Genomic DNA, 22,330 nt, shown 5'->3' with positions numbered 1-22,330 from the left:
AATTAAACAAATTAGGATTTTTTTTTAGAGGTTGATATAATAAAACTAATAAAGGTATAAAGTAGTGACGGGTCGGTCGCGAACTAAGAGCCAGGTCTTTGACGTGAACGACGCGAGCCGGCTCCTTATCGCGAGCCGTTGGGTTTTTTTTTTCCCCTTTCTCTTTCTCTCACCCTCTCTCTCGCAATTTTTTTCCGCTTCACTCCGCATGCGAGCCTTTTTACTTTACGCTGGGAAGGGGCGGTAGTTGCACTCAGTAGCACAGGAACAAAGCGGGAGGGAGAGAGAGAGAAAGAGAGCCAGGGACAAAACGTCACATTAGAAAGGTATAGTAATCATCCACAACTATTTTCAGTTGTGGATGATAAAGGATTCAGAAAGTTTAGTCATGCAGGCCCATATGACAGTATATGCATGTTCTTTTTGTTTTCATATTATAATTTGTATTTAATTGTGTTGTGGTTTGCAGTGTTTTGTGTTGTTTCACTTTAAATTTGTAAAAGGAAAAAGCTGAAAATTTAAATAGTTAAAAGTTGAAATGTGAATAGTTGGTTTTTGTATTATATGATTTATTTATTACATTTTATGTGGAGTGAATAAATAAAAGTATATTTACGGTGGCCCCTACAGACAAAGCACATACAAACTTCAAATCACGTACAAACTCTGAAGCACGTACAAACTCTCAAGTACGTACAAACTCCAAAACACGTAAAAACAGGTAAAAACTCCAAAACAGGTAAAAACTCCAAAACAGGTAAAAACTCCAAAACAGGTAAAAACTCCAAAACACGTAAAAACAGGTAAAAACTCCAAAACAGGTACAAACTCCAAAACACGTACAAACGCCAAAACAGGTAAAAACACGTAAAAACAGGTAAAAACTCCAAAACACGTAAAAACTCCAAAACACGTACAAACTGCAAAACACGTACAAACTCCAAAACAGGTAAAAACAAGTAAAAACACGTAAAAACAGGTAAAAACTCCAAAGCACGCAAAAACGCGTACAAACTCCAAAACAGGTAAAAACACGTAAAAACTCCAAAACAGGTAAAAACACGTACAAACTCCAAAGCACATGCAAGCTCCAAAACACGCGCAAACTCAGAAGCACATAAAAACTCAAAAAACACGTACAAAACACAACAGAAGTGCTCCAGGATGCTAGGCACAGTGTTGAGCTTTTGTTACCTAGTGGCTACACAAGCCAGCAAGTACCAACGATTTGGTGTGTGGTAATAACAGGTAATGAACTTTTCTTTTCTTTTTTTTTATTATTTCACTATATATGAATGCTTGTGTATAAATACACAAAACAATACACATATGCTTTCATGCTTTGAATTGTGTAATTTAAGTGATCTAGGTAGCTATTTTGGAAGTTCAGTTCATGCTAGAAATGTGTTTTGGAGTTTGTATGTGCTTTTTGGAGTTTGTACGTGTTTTGTCTCTAGGGGCCACCGCATATATTTGTATATAAACATATATAAATAAAACCACTTTTTTTTTACGTTAGTAATTCCTTTTGTGCATAATTTTATATTATTGTTAATAATAAATTAATTAAAGCAACAAAACAACTTGAAGAGCCGGTTCGGAGCCGAAAGAGCCGGGTCTTTTTAGTGAGGCGATCCTAAAGAGCCGGTTCTCTAAAAAGAGCCGGAAATCCCATCACTATTATAAAGGGCTTCAGAATTAAACAAAGGAATTTTTTACAGTGTTTTATTTAAAAATCTAAAAAGTCACATCATCACCTTCATCGTTTTGGTTACGGTTAGTTTTTGACATTTTAGCTGAAAAGAACTGCAATTTTACAATGTTGTATACAAACACGATTATTTCTGCCATGTTTAACGTATCCGTTAAATATCTGGCATGTGCACATTTGAGTATACCAAAGTTTCATTACGTTTACAAAGGGAACTCTGCCAGCTATCTAGTTTGGTTTAAATACAGCATCGTAAAATGTTTGACATCAAACATAAAGTCAATATTTGACCAGGCTCTGAGAAAAGAATAAATATTAGAAAGTTGAACGTATCTTTCAAAGATGGGTATTGGCATCTAGGATTTTATTGGTATCTGGCACTGTCTCAAAAACTGATCAGCCAAAGATCTGTTGCACTGTCTTCTGGGGGGGGGGAAAGGGTACTAGCTAGGGCTGGGCGATATATCAAGGTTTTTTTTTAAAATATCAATATATTTTTATATGAGATATAAGATGTGACAATATCGTTCATATCGATATAGTCTATGTTACGTTATAATTATAGTTGTGGAGCCACAAGTTTGCCTCTTTTGTCCACTTTTGTCTTTACTCAACGTTACTCGGCCTGACCTCTCCTTCACTGAACACAACTCCCCCTCCTCCCCATCGCTTCACCTGCAGGCAACGACAAGATCTACACAGCAAATCTCCATTAACGAGTTACTGCGCATCGCCCCGTGCGTGGGGCTGGACGGCGTCAACGTGTTAACGAGCTAACCACGCTAACGCCATGCATGGCCTGAAATCCTTTCATTTTCTCAAAAATCGACAGTGCGCCTTATGTATGAATTCTGGTTGTGCTTGATGACCGCGAACCGATTTTATGTGGTACACGGCGCTCAGCAATCTGTCAAAAAATGTTTTAGTACGACTTTGGTAAGCTATGGAGCTGCACCGGCTTGATGGATTGTCGGAGCATTACGGCTACCGACCGAGGAGCCTCGCGGAGTGATACATACTGTGCTTCAACGTAATATTACCGTATTGTGTGTGTATAAGGACCATAAATGGCACCTGTTAAGAGACACGGTTATGAATTTAGACAACAATTCTGATGCAAAAGAGCCAAACGGGACAGGAAAAAATAAATAAATAAATAAATGCTCATAATTTATTTTTGAGTAGTTTTTTTCATGTACATCTATGCTGTATGTTAATACAAGTGCACATGTGACATCTGGGACACAGCTTTGACTAAGAACTCTCTTTTTGTTCTTACCTTATGGCTTTAAAAAAATATCGAGATATAAATCTTATATCGCCATCCAGCTAAAAAATATCGAGATATGAATTTTGGGTCATATCGCCCAGCCCTAGTACTAGCACCTCAAATAGTACCATATAGTACTGCTCCTATTCGTTGTTTTGGCTATAACTGATAATATTAAAAGGAGCGGGGGGCCACACTGACATCATAAACCGCACAGCTTTTGACTTTAGTTTACACATTTATCATTTTAAATTTTTTACATTGATGTACTTTTTTAACAATATAAAAATATTATATATACCCACACATAAACTGACACCACTGATGGGCTATGCTATAGGCATGCTTCAAAGCGACTAAATATTGTCACGTCACAGGACGCACATCATTACAAAGCACTCTAAAACCCTGAATCGATTAGATGTTAAATAAATTGAAACTGAAAATGCTACGTCCAGATGAACAGAATCTACTTTTAGGGACTTACAAAACACTAACCAAGTATTTTCTGCCTGCGATCCATACAGCATGACCCGCAGAGAGAAAGAAACTTGTGATAAAATGTTCACTTTCCAATACAGTGATGGCATGCTCCTTGAAAACCTTTACAATTACATCATCTGTATGTTTGTGGCCTAATTCCATGAATGTCAGTATGACATCTGGCTCTTTCCATTTCTCTATTAAAGAGCTGTAAACCATATCACTGAGGAATATCACATTGTCGATTTTGATTTTTTTAAGTCTAGGCCAGAGTTTTATGAACAGCCGTTGGGTGATGGCATCAACTTTTTCAGTAGAGCAAGGTGAACTGGCATTTTTAATGACACGCGTCACCACCTTCTTGATAGAGGTTTCCACAGATAACCTGTAATTTTCAGCCTCTTCAGCTACACACGGCTGGATTCTGCATAGTGTCGATCAGGTGATTTTTAATGATATCGACCGTCAGTTTTCTCAACACTGGGTCCTCGTCGTTCAGTAACATCAGTAAATGTTTTTCTTTACAGAATGTTTTCTGACGTAGCTCTTGGTAAATGGCCCTGTCGAGAAGCAGTGGGAATGAGAATCAGCAACCTTACACTGGATGGGGCTCTGATAAATTTGTTAAGCTGTAAGTGGCAGTAAAGTTGGTTTTAAATTTCACAGCTCAGTTTTCTTATTTTCTTCCTTCTTAGTATTTTTCTCCTCTTTATGGAAGACTGCTCCATCAGGCAGCTTTCTCCACTTCAGATTGACTCCATTCACTCCTTTTTCCTCCAGTTTGTCCTGCAGCTGAAACACAAACAGTAAACAATTTAAAGCCTCCAGGTGACTAAAAACACACAAAAAAGGCTTTTACCTCACACAAAGGCTGCTTCTGACAGCAAAGGTCCTGAAGACTGAAGGATTTATCAAAATTATCAGCTCTCAGCATTTAGATAAGGCACAAAATCATATTGCATTATTACAGCGAAGTCCTAACAATATTTTTGTCACTTATAGAACTTGCAGAGACTTGCCTTTGTTAGGAGGTTTGCTTTGACAGCTCTGTCATTCAGATCCACAGACAAGTCCTCCAGATTCAAGCTCATTTTTATTACTGAGAAAGAGAAGACAAAAGAAATCATGACGAGTTTTCAGTTTTATTTTTGGGTCTCAAAATGTTTGTTGACCAATAATTTTCAAAATAGTTTTTAATCAATAACATTTTTTCTGACAAAAAGAAAACATTACCAAAACAAAACAAAAAACGAATGCGCAAGGACAAAATTATAATGACACGTAAAGTTTGGAAGTGATCCAATCAGAAATAATCTGCAATAAGTTTCGAGTGTCACGATCAGGCCGTGTGCAGGCAGGAATTGGACCCAAACGCAAACTCACAGGAAACAGGACTGAACTCTAAATACAGCTTCATTGCTAACAGAAGACTAAGGCGAGACAAAATAATATAAAACTAAACTGGGAGATTCTAAAGGAACTGACTCATGAGGAATCACACGGCGGGGCTCACAGTCATGAGGGAGGATGCGACACGGAATGGAGGGAGACGTGGACATAAATACACAGAAGGATAACGAGGGACATGGGAACACACAGCTGACACAGATAATCATAACGAGACAGGCCAGGAGCAAACACAACATGACTCATACTGACGGGAGACTGTGAAAGTTAAACAGGAAGTACACAGAGGCGCCGACAGGAGGGGAGGAGAGAACACGGGGAGAGCACAGACATAACGGGCTGGGGAAAACGTGGAATAAAACACAAGGAGGAGAAACGTGGCACGGGGACTCACAGATACGTGGGGAAATCGAATAACCTTAACAGAACAACCTAGGGACCCTTAGAATAAACGGTGGACCTAAAACATAATAACATCAAATGAAACACAAAATACCAAGTAGAAGTCCTGGGACCATGACATCGAGGAGTACATTTGATTGCCCACTGTAAGCAGTACCACTAACTCCCCTGCTCACAGTTTCTCAAAAAGATATGATAAAATGCTAATGTTTGGAGGAAGAGAAGAGCAGACATATGGACACATTTTGCATCTCATGTAAAAAAAAAATGAGATTCTTTGTAAACCCTGTGAAGCAACTCTCAACAGTAAAAACACAGCAAGCTTTAACACTTTATATGTTAGAGAACTAAAACAACTTTTGATTTAGTCTACTGTAATCTTATGATATTTACTCAGTTAAATCTAGACTAACAAAATAATATTGATGCTTAAATTATGACAAAAAAATAACTAAATTATCACTAAAACTAAAGCAAAATTTTCTTAATATGTACGTACCTTTTTTCTGAACATTTTCCTTTCCAGGAGCTGGCAGGTTGTCAAAGCAGACAAATGGGATTTTTGTGAAATACTCAATGAACCTCCATTTTCCTGACCTCTGCAAATCTGCAACACCAAACAATGAGCGAAAAATGCTGGGAATGATTCCAGAGTCATCCCAGTATCTGAATGAGGAGTTGCCACAATCTCTCTGGCGAATTTCAGGATGTGAAATGACGCCTATCCACGCTCGATCCCCATTTGGCAGCAGTATTTGCAACTGACTGTCAGATATCGAATAACTGGCTATGTCTGTGAAGTTCTCCCTGCAGTACCTCAGAGCTCGGAACCAGTCTATGCTTTCATTAACAAGAACATATTGAGGACTCTGCGAAGTTCCTGCAATTAGAAATGGTAGAGGAACAGGTCATGTTGAGTTTTCTGGGTAAATGAAAATGAATCAAAACAGTCTTTATTGGAAAAGACAGCGCGTTGCTATTTTCTCACCATTGTAACAGATGAATGGATGTTCCACTGAGCAGTTGGTATACCACTGTCCACTCACTGAAATGCTTTGACAAAAATAGGAAACTAAGAAAGGTTCACTTTGAATTTGTTTTTTCCAGTTCCAGGAATCATCATCATTCTGAGATGCAGAACGCCGTTGTAAATGAATGTAAACACCAATCCAGACCTCAGAGTTGTAACCAGCAGATGAAACTGTATTGATAAACTGGTTCATTTCTTCACTGTTTTCAATGCAGGCCAGGCCTACATAGTTCTTTCTGCAGTAGCTCTGAGCCTCATACCAAGTAAAAGACTTATTAACAAAGTGGTACTGATGGCATTTGGAGAGGATAAGCCACCCTGTGAGGAAAATATGAATCATGAACATCTCTCAATATGTAAGCTGGCTGTATTACAACATATCACAGCAATAAGGACTAGCAAAGGGAGACAAAATAAATAACTGACCTGAGAGATACAAGACACCCAGCAGGATCTTCACAATCATCCTGCTGCTCTGTGGACTGGAAGAGGAAAGTCTGGCTATGTAACCAAATGTAGGTACATTGTTATCATCCTCTTTCTCTAGCAGTGATGTCAGTTTTCCGTTTGTCTATGCAAAATGTGTTACAGGAATTCCTTTATTGAAATATTTAATTAACCAAATATATAGTCAACTAGGTTTGTTGAAAAATGTTCAAAGTTCAAATTTGAAGCTTAAAGTAAATAAAAGATTTTTAAGTAGAGTGCTTGATGTTTTTAATTATACTGTGTTTATTTCCAACAGTACAGTAATTTGTCTTTAAATTTAAAATAATTGAATGCATTTCAGTACCTGTTGTAATAATACTGCTGCAGAGCTAATCTGCTTGATTTTATTACTGTTCCAGAGCCTTAGTGCCCCAGGCTGAAAGGATAGGTCCCCTTTTGTCTTCAGTCTTACATAAAGGACAACTAATAGATTTTGAGCTTGTGAGTGAAAATAGCAAGAAGTAGCATGTTTATTGAGAGCAAAAAATAAAGACAGAATAGTAGTTGGGTGTAAATAAGATAAAAACCCACAACATGCATGCAGGGGGGGGGGGGGTGGAAAACTATAGTCAGGAAGAATAAAGAAGAATCAAGACAGGCAAAGAATAAAAGTTAAAATTTATTGATTAAAAACAGATGAATAGTGATGATTTAGGAAGTATGACAAAGTCGTCAGGTGAATGACCTTCAGTTGGCTTTTCTGTCCACTTCCAAACACAAATCCTTTCTACTAAGGCAAAGGTCATCTCACCACAGAGACAACAGGTACGGCCAAAGACCACACAGACATGACACATGTCAGGTAAGTGCATGAACCAGGGAGACTGAGTACAGGGGAGTTGACAAAAGAAATTAAGAAACAAAGGCCTAAACAGAAACCTGGAAATTAACTAAATGAGCTAAACCTATTGATGGTGAGATGAAGCCTCATGATGAACTGAAGCTTTCCATCCAACTCGTCGACTCATGGTGTGAAGCATTGTGATGATTCATTTGCTGTACTGCGCCATCAAGTGGATGATTCAAGTGAAACAGGCCCTTTGGTTATAATGATGTGATGTAAAAACCTCTAAACTGAATAAATAAAAATTTTCATGTTTATTTATCCCGAATATTGTCTCAGTATGTCTGATACAAAAGAGAAAGTGGAAACTATCAGGACAGAGTTTAGGTATGATTGTGTAACTGTGTAATCATGCTTCTGTACATCTGGGAAATAACACAAACTAGTGTGTGGTGCTTCACTTTTTAATAAACTAAAAGACAGAAATCGGATTACAGGATCTGCAGTGTTGTTTATTTATATTATGGTACTTATCATTTGTGACATTTATTACTGTGTGCATACTTTATTAGGAGAGATGAGATTTAAAAAAAAATCTTCCTTGCTGGTTCCATCGAAGAAGAAATGCTCAAGTAACTATGTAGCACGTACGCAATCCAATTCCACGACACAATGTGATGGGGGAAATCAGCTGTGTTTTGCTGCCCATTTTATTTTGCATCTGGCGCGAACCGGCGAGCCACTTCCTGAATCAGTCACATGGTACGGACTGCCCGCGAAGCCTCTAACGTCACTGCTTACGTAATCAACGCAAACCTCCCCCGAGATTACCCGAAAGCTTCGACATACAGGACACATCACTAGCTAAACTGAAACTAGAACACCAGTGAATACAAAATGATGCCATGGCAATTACTGAGAGGTGTTTTGGTGGTGCTGTCACTTGGTGTTTGCTCTCTCTGCGGTAGAGTATCACTTCCTGTTCAAACACAGTGGTGTTTTTGAGTAGCTTATCTGCTTAGCAATTTAATTAAAAACTTTTACATTCTTTTTCATAATATAATCTGCACGTGCTTCATCCGAGAAAATGCTTCACACGTGCTTCATCCGAAGCACACTTTGTGTGTATCCACTACCTAATTTATAGCCAAAGTATTCACTCACTGTGTCTTTACTGTTTCGCTAGCTTAGCTTAGCTCGTAGCCGACTTGTTAGCACTATGGCTACTTCACCTGTCCTTTCTGCACTTTCCTGCTCATTGTGTCAGATGTTTAGTTACTCCTTGGTCTCTTTTAGCAGTAATGATACTTGTAACAAATGTAGCATATTTGCAGCTCTGGAGGCCAGGATTACTGAATTGGAGACTCTGCTTCGCACCCTTCATTCACCCGTAGCTAGCCAGGCCCCTGTAGCTGGTGCAGCCGAAGATGGCGTAGGCCCCGCTAGCTGTTCCCCGGCAGACCCCAAGCAGTTGGTGAAAGAGGGTGGCAGGGTAACGGTGAGGAGGAAGCATAGTCCTAAACAGAAGCCCCAGGTACACCACCAACCTGTTCATGTGTCTAACCGTTTTTCCCCACTCGGCGACACACCCGCCAGGGGTCAAACTCTGGTAATTTGTGATTCTGTTCTCAGATGTGAAGCTAGAGACACCAGCAACCATAGTCAATTGTCTTCCAGGGGCCAGAGCAGGCGACATTGAGGGAAATTCAAAACTGCTGGCTAAGGGTAAACGTAAATTCATTAAAATCAAAATTCACGTCAGCAGTAATGACACAATCAGTATTGAATCGGTGTGTAACTTTGCCAAAACGATGTTGGACTGTAGTTTTCTCTAATCCCCTCCCCAATCAGACCAGGAGTGACATGTTAGACGGATATTCTTCTTAAATTGCTGGCTGTCTGAGTGGTGTCCAAAAACCGATGTGGGCTTCATAGATAATTGGCAAACCTTCTGGGGGAAACCTGGTCTTGTTAGGAGAGACGGCATCCATCCCACTTTGGATGGAGCAGCTCTCATTTCTAGAAATATGGACAAGTTTATTAAGCCCCCAGGAAGCAGAGTTGCAGTCTTACACGACTCTGTGCAGCTTCTCTCCTCCTGCAACCCCCCCCCCCCCCCCCCCCAAAAAAAAAAATCTCCACACAGACTGTCAGCTCCTGAACAGACAAAGAACAAACTAAAAACCAGCAACAAACAACTTGCACATAAAAAATCACAAAGAAAGAACAATACAGTATCCACATCTGAACCAAAGAGTAAAACGTGTGAAATGTGGATTATTAAATATTAGGTCTCTCTCCTCCAAGTCTCTGTTAGTACATGACTTAATAATTGATCAACAAATCGATTTACTCTGCCTTACAGAAACCTGGTTGCAGCAGGATGATTATGTTAGTTTAAATGAATCAACACCCCCGAGTCATTCTAACTACCAGAAACCTCGAAGCACAGGCCGAGGGGGCGGTGTGGCAGCAATTTTTCACACCAGCCTATTAATTAATGAAAGACCAAGACAGACTTTTAATTCATTTGAAAGCCTGATGCTTAGCCTCAGAAACCAGTCTTACTTGTTATCATCTATCGTCCACCTGGGCCTTACACAGAGTTTGTCTGATTTCTCAGACTTTTTATCTGATTTAGTTCTCAGCTTAGATAAAATAATTATTGTGGGTGATTTTAACATCCATGTAGATGCTAAAAATGACAGCCTCAACATGGCATTTAATCTGTTATTAGACTCAATTGGTTTCTCTCAAAATGTAAAAGAACCCACCCACCACTTTAATCGCACTCTAGATCTTGTTTTAACATATGGCATAGAAACTGAACATTTAACAGTGTTTCCTGAAAACCCTCTCCTGTCTGATCATTTCCTGATAACATTTACAATAATTGATTACACAGCGGTGGAGAGTAGATGTCTTTCTGAAAGCGCTGTAACTAAGTTTAAGAATATAATCCACCCACTGTTATCATCTTCAATGCCCTGTACCAACATAGAGCAGAGCAGCTACCTGAACGCTACCCCAACAGAGGTCGATTATCTTGTTAATAATTTTACCTCCTCACTACGTACGACTCTGTAGCTGTAGCTCCGGTGGAAATGCTCAAAGAAGTCCTGCCATTAATTAATGCTTCAATCTTAAATATGATCAACCTATCTCTAATGATCGGCTATGTACCACAGGCCTTCAAGCTGGCTGTAGTTAAACCTTTACTCAAAAAGCATCTCTAGACCCAGCAGTCTTAGCTAATTATAGGCCAATCGCCAACCTTCCTTTCATATCAAAAATCCTTGAAAGAGTAGTTGTCAAACAGCTAACAGATCATCTGCAGAGGAATGGTTTATTTGAAGAGTTTCAGTCAGGTTTCAGAGCTCATCACAGCACAGAAACAGCTTTAGTGAAGGTTACAAATGATCTTCTTATGGCCTCTGACAGTGGACTCATCTCTGTGCTTGTCCTGCTAGACCTCAGTGCAGTGTTCGATACTGTTGACCATAATATCCTATTAGAGCGATTAGAACATGCTGTAGGTATTACAGGTACTGCGCTGCAGTGGTTTGTATCATATCTATCTAATAGACTCCAATTTGTGCATGTAAATGGAGAGTCCTCTTCACACACTGAGGTCAATTATGGAGTTCCACAGGGTTCAGTGCTAGGACCGATTCTGTTTACATTATACATGCTTCCCCTAGGCCAGGGGTCTGCAACCTTTAGGACCCAAAGAGCCATTTGGACCCGGTTCCCACGAAAAAGAAAACACTGGGAGCCGCAAATACTTTTTAACATGTAAAATGAAGATAACACTGTATATATTGTTTTTTACCTTTATGCTTTGTGGGAACAACTAAGGTGTGTTGCTTATGAAATCCATGAAGTGCTACAGAGAAAATTACATTTTATTTATGTAATTAACACATTTTGAACTGTTAAAGAAATATAACAAAAGCAAAGACACCCAGCTGAACTAAAATGGTCCATGTAGCAAACAAAAACTGTTGTGAGCCGCCACCCTCATATCGCCTTTGGGCTTTTGGAGCCTTGACCTGACTTTTAAAAAAATAATTTAAAAGAAAATCACTATGCTGCTGAAAAAAGAAAAATAGATATTTGCAAAATTCTTCCTAAATATGTATCTAACCTGGTTAATGTGTGTGGCGGGGTGTGGTCTGCAGCGCCGCTGCAGGGGAGGCGGACGCACTTGAGCGGCACCCGCAATCACGCCTCGCCGCCTTAACGTCTGTGCCATCTATGCTGTTGTTGTTGGTATGTGTCGGGCTGTGAGCTGAAAAGCTACAGCCGGCTGTATGCGTACAGCAACCGTGTGTGAAAAGCGGTCAATAAAGAGATGCTGAAAAGCATGTTCATGCAAACATCGTCGGGTCTGCCGTGGTATGTTTACAATGAGACTTCTGCTCCTGAACCTCTGAACAGCAGGACTGTAAGCTGTCATCTGTGAGGCGTGAGCGGTGTTTGTTTTTAACATAGTTCACGGTGGAGCTGCTGACATAATGTGGATCCGAAGATCCATAATTGGCCTACCTGGGGTTGAAAGTCTCGATAAATGCACGGCGTTTCGGCGGGTACACCGGCTTCCGCGAGTGTGACGCTTATTTTGAGCGATGAAAAAATAATAGAATATAATTTTATTTTTATATTTCAATATCACAATAATCTTTCAATTTAGAACTACAAGTTAAAAAAAAGAACTAACATAAATAAAATATACTTCAGCTAAATACTTGTTTATTTCTAATTTATTTTCTCAAACTATGCGGCGCCCCACTTTAAGGACTAAAGAGCCACATGCGATCCCTGCCCTAGGCAGCATCATTAGAAGACATAGCATATGCAGATGACACCCAGCTCTATCTGTCCATGAAGCCAGATAACACACACCAATTAGTTAAACTGCAGGAATGTCTTAAAGACATAAAGACCTGGATGGCTGCTAACTTTCTGCTAAGATTTCTCCTGTTTTGGCTTCCCTTCATTGGCTTCCTGTTAAATCCAGAATTGAATTCAAAATCCTGCTCCTCACATACAAGGTTTTAAATAATCAGGCCCCATCTTATCTTAATGACCTTGTAGTACCATATCACCCTATTAGAGCACTTCGCTCTCGCTCTGCAGGCCTACTTGTTGTTCCTAGAGTATTTAAAAGTAGAATGGGAGGCAGAGCCTTCAGTTTTCAGGCCCCTCTTCTGTGGAACCAGCTTCCAGTTTGGATTCGGGAGACAGACACTATCTCTACTTTTAAGATTTGGCTTAAAACTTTCCTTTTTGCTAAAGCATATAGTTAGGGCTGGACCAGGTGGCCCTGAATCCTCCCTTAGTTATGCTGCAATAGACGTAGGCTGCCGGGGGATTCCCATGATGCATTGAGTTTTTCCTTTCCAGTCACCTTTCTCACTCACTATGTGTTAATAGACCTCTCTGCATTGAATCATATCTGTTATTAACCTCTGTCTCTCTTCCACAGCATGTCTTTATCCTGTCTCCCTTCTCTCACCCCAACCGGTCGCAGCAGATGGCCCCGCCCCTCCCTGAGCCTGGTTCTGCTGGAGGTTTCTTCCTGTTAAAAGGGAGTTTTTACTTCCAACTGTCGCCAAAGTGCTTGCTCATAGGGGTCATATGATTGATGGGTTTTTCTCTGTATCTGTTATTGTACGATCTACTGTACAATATAAAGCGCCTTGAGGTGACTTGTTGTGATTTGGCGCTACATAAATAAAATTGAACGAATACATTAAAACCCACACACTGGGTCACACGACCCAGTACAGTGACAAACTGTCTATTTATGTGTGTTTTTTTTCTTAATCTCTACAGCTGGATCAGCTGCAGTTCATGAAAAGGCAGTGATGCGCAGGAATGTATCTGACCCTCTACATGGAATGATCGACAAAGATGGAGGGCTTATCATTCCGAAGGAGGGAAATTACTTTGTTTACTCCCAAGTTTCCTTCAGTGACAGCGGTGTGTTTCAGCACTCTGTTACACTTTCCAGAAAAAAGTATTTAAAAAACGTAACACTCATGCAATCGAGAAAATACCCCAAAGAAAGCGGATCAAACAGTTTTCTGAGTGGAACTTTTCATCTTTATGAACATGACAGAATTTTTGTGACTGTAAGCAACACCTCAAAGATTATACAAAATAACAATTATTTTGGTGCATTTATGCTCTAAATCCCACAGATGGATAAAATTATGTTATTTTTACAGCTTTTGTTTTCTGTGCAGCTTAATATCAGCAGGACGGGATTTTTGCATTGTTTTAAAGTTTACTCAAATGTGGATGAATTGTTTAGTCAAAACAAATAATTTCTGCTTGTGCTTGTTACACTTTTCTCCTGATGTTTAATTTGCTTTTCATGATGCCTGCAGTTCCTCTGTAAATGAATCTGCACAAGAATGAAATACGCTGGTAAATATGTTTGGATTAGTTAAACTGTTTGTCTCTATTTTTAAATTTCATTTTAATGCTTCCCTATTGTACAGTTTTGATTTCTTCTTTTTATAATAATTGTATTGTTTTTGTACTTTGTTTACCACAGCATGAAAACATCTTTTGACTGATTTTTTATGTAAAAAGAGGTCGCTACAGTGAGTAGCTCCACCTGTCTCCTGAGACTTAACCAGGGATCTAAAGTCCAATAAAAAACGGAATAAGACAAAATTATCTAAGGAGCTTGGAAAGAAAAAAGCGTCTGGAATCTTTATGTCGCTTGGAGACTCAAAGCTTCAGTTCTAGGGTCAATAAGGGAATGAGACGAAATTATTATTTTTTGTTGTTGTCTGAAGTCAGCTGTTTAACATTGTTGTAACAGACTATTTGTATTGTGTTATTGATCAGTTTAAAACAAACACTGCAGCTTAATTTAGCTGTTTTGTAAAAATCAGCTTTTATTGGATATATCTGATAATGTTCTTTGTTAAGCAAAGTAACACAAGCCAAGGACTGTGGGGTTTTTATGCTTTTATTGTGCAGCTGTCTCATGTTATGTTTTCCTTAATATGGTCAATCAGCAATCTTTCACTGCTCTGACCTCCGTTTTCTTTTTTTCTTTTCTTTTTTGAATAAAAAATAGATGAAAGACATAAAATCCAAAATGTTCCTCATTGTGACAAATCTTAAATTATTTATTCAAGCGTAACAAGTCCCCTAACTCAAGCGATGGCCCAGAGGTGTGTTTGCACATAACAGACAACATAGTATAGATAAGTATAAATAAATTGTATCTTTGGGCACTTTTTTAAACATGGAACATGTTATATTTCTGTTTTCTCCTGAGAAGAATGAAGCAACGTTTTGCTGGTTTTGAAACTAAACCCAAAACCTGATGATAAAGGGGTCATGAGACTCTGAGTGAGGGGTGATTTCTTCTGTGGTTCATGCTTTGGTTTCTGTGTATTGTTGTGTTCATAATTTTGGAAGGAATCTCAGAAAAAAGGTATGTCTCTTTAAAAAGGATTTATTTTGCTTTTTGCAGTTGAAAGTTTACACAGCGACTTCTATGTGAACCAACAGCATGTTTCACAAAAAGGATGACCCCCAAACAGGCTGTACATTATATAGTGAGACAAAAACATAGATTATAACAGCTAACTTCCTCCCGCACGGACGCAGTCTTGGTGTCTGCTCCGAAGCATCCTCATATCTCCATGACCTCGTCTGGTATCTGCTCCCTCCTCTGTAAGAGACAGAAAAGCGAAACACCTCTCTGCCTAGCCTTGATAATCTAATGCTATTATCCATTGTTCTTCTAGTGATTCAAAGTTGGTTTAGAATATCATATTCAGAACTCTCTGATCCAAAGACTTATTCTAAACATAATCTATGTGCGTAAGCGTGTTTGCAGTTACCCCTCTGCACTCTAAGTCATTTCCTACAATATATCAGTGCGGACAGTAAAGCCGAACAAAGCTTCTGACCTTCAGAAGACTGAGCGCCAACTCATTATGAGCACATTTGCAGTAAATGTATGAAAATGATTATAACCACCTAATTTAGTAAAATAAATCAAACATTTTCAATCACAACAGTGTGGAAACAACTAGGTGTGTGTTAATGTTCACATCAAAGAATGGGAGCATCTCTCTGTTACAGTCCAGCTAACCTCCCACCCTCGGGACCTTCTTCACTGAAACAACTTTACATGGAAGTGATGAAGAGGCTGCTGCGTTAGTTCCTTCAAACAAATATATTTCCCAGAATCCAGTCTGTGTTTGTCCCTTTCTTAGAAAAGACCCCGTCACCAGGCCAAGGGTTCAGTCCTCATCATTTCTGACTTCAAGATCACAATCTCTGAGTCAAAGCCCTCAGAGCCCAGCACAAGGGAACAGCTCACAGTCCTCTTAGAAAGGAAAACGATAAGCTGAAGTTGAGCTGAAGAGGCCAAAAATAAAAGTCTTTACACACAACAGATTATTGAAGACAGTTTAGCAGTTGAATAAAACTGACATTTGTTTTTCAATTTCCCAGTTTGGCAAAATCACTTTTTAAAATAATTGTGGAGGCTTTAAACTCAGTGCTTGTTAGGCATAAACATGTAGGTGGAACCACCTACATTATTATATTCAGCTGCATCTAATGGTTGAAGAGCGCCCCCTGCTGTTCTGTAGACGCTCCTCACGCTTGTATTCATGTCTGTTTTTTTTCTTATTCCCAGATAAAGTTGTGTATGTGAGTTTGTTGAGTGTATTTTATATTATATTGTTAAAATCTCAGCAGCAAATACCGTCGCTGAATATTTCTGTAACTGTATCTTCATGTTGTCAAAGAAACAAGAACTGCCTGGAAACAAATATGTACAGGATGAGGAGGATGTGTGTGGATTCATTTTTTTTCTTTCGTAGTATCTTGGAACTATTAATGCTAGAACTTTTTCCTGGTTTCAAAATGAGGCCGAAAACGGGTTGATAGAGGAGTTATATGCTCGTCCACTTTCAAGATCACTGGTAATATCTTCAGTGGTTCTTTCTTAGTAAGAAGATAAGGAAACAGCTTCTCAGTGAAATTGTGCTTGAAGGTGTGCATGAGTGTGTTGGCATCCAGATCAAACAATGAGAGCTTCCCTCTGTCACACTCCAGCTGAACTCTGACCCTCTGCAACTTCTTTACTGACAAAAATTTATATGTATCTGCTGATGTTTGTACTATGTACTTTTCACCATGGAGACATAATTGCCAGAAACCTGACAGTGCTTCTACCTTTCTCTCAAAAGACTCATTTACAACACCAAAGGCCCAAAATCCCTCTTTTCCAACCTCCACATCCCAGCTGTGAGTCCCTGAGTCGAAGCCCTCAGAGCCCAGAACAACTTTATCATAGTCAAACCTTTCTGGATTATCAGGAACCTTCTGTCTCCCTCCAAGACTCACACTGGCCAGATCGTCAGATAGGATGAGTTGTGGATGAGCTGTGTTTGGATCCAGAATCACAGGAGTGTAGGAGACCATCTTCTTCTTCATCTTATTCCAGATGTTGTAGGTCAGGTTGCCCAGGTGTTTGGCCACATCTATCAGAGCTCCTGAGTCTAGCAGTGGATCCTCCATCAGGGGGCGCTGCTTGACTCTGATCACTGAAACCTTGTAGTTGTGCAGGAATGAGATGTTTCCAGGTCTCAGTTGCTCCTCTGTGGCTCTGATTGTTTCTGAAAGAGTTTTTATCCCTCTACTCAGAGACTCAATCTTCTCCTCCATTTTTCTTAACTTCTGCTTTTCTTCCTGCCTCAGAGCAGCCAGCCTGGCCTTCTCTTCATTTTGTAGAAACTGCTGAAGCTTTTTAAACTCCTCCTTTATCTGCTTCTCCGTCTGCTGTGCCTGGACCTTTATATGTTTTGCTGTTTGATCAAACTTTCCTTTGACTTGTTCAAACACCTTCAGTTTATCTTGTAAGGGCTTCAGGTGTTTCTGAAGCTCCTCTCTGTGATCCTGGGCGGCTTCTTCAGTTGGGTTGAATCTGTGGTATTTGTGTGCTTTTGAATCTCGACAGACGACACACACCGGCTGCTGATGATCCAAACAAAAAAGTTTGAGTTTCTCATGGTGCAGACGGCAGAGAGGCTCAGACACTGCAGAAGCTTTTTTATCTCTCTGCAGTAAGAAAGCCTCACACAGGTTCTTTAACGCCAAGTTACGGGGCGGATCATTTGACAGGTTTGTCTTCTTACAAAGTGGGCAGTTGGGTTCTTGAATCTCGCTCCACCACAGCTGCAGACAGAATCGACAGAAGCTGTGGCTGCATGACAGGATGACAGGATCTCTATAGATGTCATGGCAGACGGGACAGGAGAGATCCTTTTCAGACTGAGAAGACATTTTGTCCTGGAGTAACAACAATGAAAACAATGAGGCGTCCACTCAAGAAGTTTCTTCAAACTTACTTTCCCTTTTAGCTGTGACTTCTGTAAAACTTCTGTTTGTAACATTGAATCAGCAGCATCGTGTTGAAGTGTCAGTATCCTGATATTCCCTGTATTTCAGTGTTCCCGTATCCTTCTTGCTGTCGTTGAACGTCCTCTCTTTTCTAGCAAAGAATCTAAATATATAGTCCAGAAAGTGAAAGTGTCACAGTGAATGTAATTTGACACCAGTATGAGCAATGAATGAGGAAGATGCATACTTAAAAGGGTGTGTGATTCATTTCTATATGGGGTGGAGAGAGGTGTTGTAGAAATGTCAAATAAATGGTGGTGCATGAAACCAGGTTGTCTTTATTACTTTTATTTAATTTTGTAAGAGGTTCAAAGAACAGTACAGATTATGGCAACACTTTGCATGTTTTTGGTAAAGTTATCTACCAAAGTCACAGGATGCCATTAGAACACTGAGTAATAAAAGGTAACTGATATGTCAACATCTGAAGGATTACATGAGCACAGAATATGTTAACATGAAGCATTTCATTCAGCAATGTAGCCTGACAAACAGAAGAAGTCTCCTGTTACAAAGGGTGCAAACAAAGAATACACACAGGCTAACAATGCTGACAAGAAATTATAGCATAAAAAAATAATTTCAAACACTAAAGCATAAATAGGGCCTAACAGTTGTGTTTTTAAAAAAGAAACACCAAAAACAAGGACCAACATAAAAAGGTCAATGTGCTTAAGTAACTCTGTAACTTGAAGAGAAAAGGAGACAGGTTAGTGGTTACTGCTGCTGCAACATGTTTTTGCACTGTAAAAGAATAGAAAAAGCAGCCTCCTGCCATTCTGTGTTCAGGTTTGAGAAAATCCAATAAAAGGAGATTTTTGTAAAAGAAAAATGCTTTGTTTTGCTTGTTGATAAACTTAACTGTAGACCACCTATGAATCATTCAAGCATACAGTTAGGTCCATTCATATTTGGACAGAGACATTTTTTTTCTAATTTTGTTTCTGTACATTATCACAATGAATTTTAAATTAAACAAGTCAGATGCAGTTAAAGTGCAGCTTCCAGCTTTAATTCAGTGGGTTGAACAAAATATCGCATAAAATGTGAGGAACTGAAGCATTTTTAACACAATCCCTTTATTTCAGGGGCTCAAAAGTAATTGAACAAATTAAATACCTGAAAATAAAACGTCCGCTTCGTTACTTGGTTCAGGCTGCCATGCCTTCACTGCAGTGGCAGCCTGAAGTTTTCTTTCTTTCTTTTTTTTTGTTTGGTGCCAGTTTTATTGCAACACTTGAGAGCAGTTCTGTCTGGCTCAGCAGTCGTACTTTTAAGTATGTATGTGACATCTACGAGGAGTTCAAATAACTTAATGTTATTTTCAATCAACCTAGTCTCTGTACTGAACAGTGGCAAGTTACATTTGTCATAGTAGATCCGAGTCCTCTCTGGCACACAGGACGGGTTAATCCTGTCGCTCTTGTTCGAAAACCTGCCCTTCCTAATTCCACAGTCTTCCGGGAGCCCCAGTCTTGAATTCATGGAAATCACCAGATGCTTGGTTTCCTCCTTTCTAATGCTCTGCCAGGCCTTTACTGCAGCAGCTGTCAGTTGCTGTTTGTTTTTAGGCCTTTTTGCCCAAAGGTTAGATTTGGCATGGACGGAAGGGACATGTCCCCACCAATATCCAGCGATTATTGAATTGTCCCCACCAATAATTTGATCTCTTCGAGTAAAGAAAAACAAACATGATAGAAAGAAAAAAAACGATCTGTCAACGTCTGATTCACCCAGCGGTGCAGAAAGAGTTAAATTACGTTCTCTACTGGAGTCCTACCGCATGTGACAAAAATATGGCCAATGTGATTGGCTGTGCCTTTCAGGGAGCTCTGTTTAGTTTTAGCAGCGGCAAGCCTGCGCTGCGACGAGGAGAGGAGGATGACAGAAAAAAGGAAAAACCTGGATATAAAAAAGTATTTTTCAAAGAAACCTAGCGTGCAGACCCTGAATTGGGACACAATCATAATCTATTCGCACACGAAAACTTTAGACTAGTGATGCGTGAATCATGAACGAATCATTCAGTACTCGAGAATCACTTTACTGACTCATGAATCATGATTCACAAGCCCAACTGACTCACTGACTCATCCCTGTTGCTGTTAGCAGCAATGTATCTAGCTTATAATTAAAATTGTGGAGAAAAACACAACATCCAGTATCTTAACTAAAGAAATTCTGCTCTTAACTGGAAGAAAAAACCCTAAGTAGAAGCTCACATCAAGAAAATAGCGATTGAAAATGTGACGTCATTCAGGGGCAAAACCGCAAAGGATTCTGGGAACTCGTGGCAAGAGGTACTAGCGCACACAGGCTTTCAATTGAACTCAGTACCAATTCAATTGAAATGGTCCTGTACCCATCCGTGGGTAAACTGTACCTGGGCTTGTTGCAGTGACCTGAAGTTACTAAACTTCACAAGTGTATGCACTCACTCCAAGAACCGTATAATTATAAATATGAGCGTGGTGAAAGTTGGGCAGCACGCTAACGTATTTTGTCCACTCTTTGTGCTCGTAAGGTTCTGACCCTTTCACTCCTTTGATTTTTTCCTCGTGTCTTTTCTTTGCCTTTTCGTCGAGTCTGTCTTTGTACGGACCGGCATTGTTCTCCTTCGTTTTGTACATAACTTTTTGGGGGGCAAAGAAAAAGCAAGAAGGTTTTGGAACCGGAGAATGAACGTTTTGCAGTGCCGCAAATGCTTGCATTTGATGCTGTACTTTATGGGCTCAAAATGTGGTCATAAATATTTTGTACTTGTAAATCAGTTTTGTATGTGTAAAAAAGATTTGTGTGTGGACTTAGCCAAAAAAAACCCTGCAAGTTACAAGTACGAATTTTGACCCTATTTTTCTTCCTTTCATCTGATTGGTCAATGTCATGTCAATCACAAATGTAACAATCCAATCAGAGAACAGATGGGTTTGGCTGACGAGGGGCGCTTTTTTGAACTGCAGGTCTTTGAAGGGAATAAATGCCCTTTTACATGCCAACCCAGCGTTTTCCTTCATCACCACGAAGGAAAACAGTCTGTGGTCGTCCGAGTTTGGTGATTTTTGTGTCACAGGTCTACGTGTTTAATACAGGGACTTCCACAGCCTTTTCAACAGCGCTGCGGACGCAGGGGGGCAGTGTTTTGGAAATGACAGTCTTCATTACAAAGCTTTCTTCATTATGAATTATCATACACGTTTTTATTGAACATTTGAAGAAGTAGCAAGAAAAACAGAAACTCTTGTAGAGGACATAAAGTCAGAGATAGAAAAGACAAGGAGCAGGTGCATCTAGTACAGGTAGAGCTGCTGCAAAAACCCACAGAGCCCAGCAGCCAGCAACAAATTCTGGATCCTTTGCTTTTAGTTAGCAGTTAGATACTTTTTTGACAAGTTGTCTGTATTCTTAAATAAATTTCTAAACAGCCCTCACCACTCCGCAGTCTGCCCCCCAGCCCACTGATAGCAACCATCATAATGCCCCGCCCAGCTTGCAGCACCTTTCGCCAACACAGCTTTGCGATCTCCCCAGCCTGCAGAGTCTGATGTCGATGTCTTCCCTATAAAGGGTATGCTTTTAAAATAGTTTTAAAGCTGCATCACAATGTCATTGTGCTCTTATCTTCAGAACACCAGTTTATACTCCTGAATGTCATCTTTTTGTGATTTATTTTTTCTGTAGATTCCAGAGACTCTGTGAGGCCACTATTACAAGGCAAGTTTGAAAATCTTGGAATTTCACAGTTTACATGGTATAAATGGTAAATGGCCTGTATTTGTATAGCACTTACTAGTCTCTAAGGACCCCAAAGCGCTTTACACATTCAGTCATCCACCCATTCACACACACATTCACACACTGGTGATGGCAAGCTACATATACAAATATCAAATATATGTGACAGGAAAAAACTAGTAAACACTTTTAGCAGTTACAACAACTTATACTTGAATGCAGAATGTTACACCATCACTTATGGATATATTAGTTTTTCGCCTCTCACTGCTTAAACCATTAATCTTTCTAGAATTGTTCTTTGAAACAGATGTGACCTCACAAAAGATGTTAACGATGCTGTCAGACCTGACCAGAGCAGTTAACGAACTCCGTGAGGAGGTCAGAACCAACTGCCATCCCTGCTGCAATGAATCGGTAGATGCTGGGGTACTGCCTCTGGATTTGCCCTTGCACAACATGGAGGAGCTAAACAATGCAGAGGCAGCTCTTCAATCACAAGAGGCAAATAAGGCAATGGTAAGTATATAAAGGTTATGTTCACTTTGTAACTATTGTAGTGTAATAGCTGTC

General features: G+C 39.7%; 1 protein-coding gene across 1 annotated transcript; it reads right to left on the bottom strand.

The window, feature by feature from the left end:
* Positions 1-16,072: 16,072 nt before the first annotated feature.
* LOC113018511 (tripartite motif-containing protein 35-like) lies at positions 16,073-18,167 on the bottom strand. The gene has a single exon (XM_026161578.1). The coding sequence runs from the start codon at positions 17,906-17,908 to the stop codon at positions 16,463-16,465; it is 1,446 nt and encodes a 481-aa protein (XP_026017363.1). The 5' UTR covers positions 17,909-18,167; the 3' UTR covers positions 16,073-16,462.
* Positions 18,168-22,330: the final 4,163 nt, after the last annotated feature.

This window comes from Astatotilapia calliptera, unplaced genomic scaffold (genome assembly GCF_900246225.1).
Source record: "Astatotilapia calliptera unplaced genomic scaffold, fAstCal1.2 U_scaffold_93, whole genome shotgun sequence".
In the NCBI taxonomy this organism is placed as follows: Eukaryota; Metazoa; Chordata; class Actinopteri; order Cichliformes; family Cichlidae; genus Astatotilapia; species Astatotilapia calliptera.
Note: the sequence above shows the minus strand (reverse complement) of the source record. Positions and strands in the feature narration are given on the sequence as shown.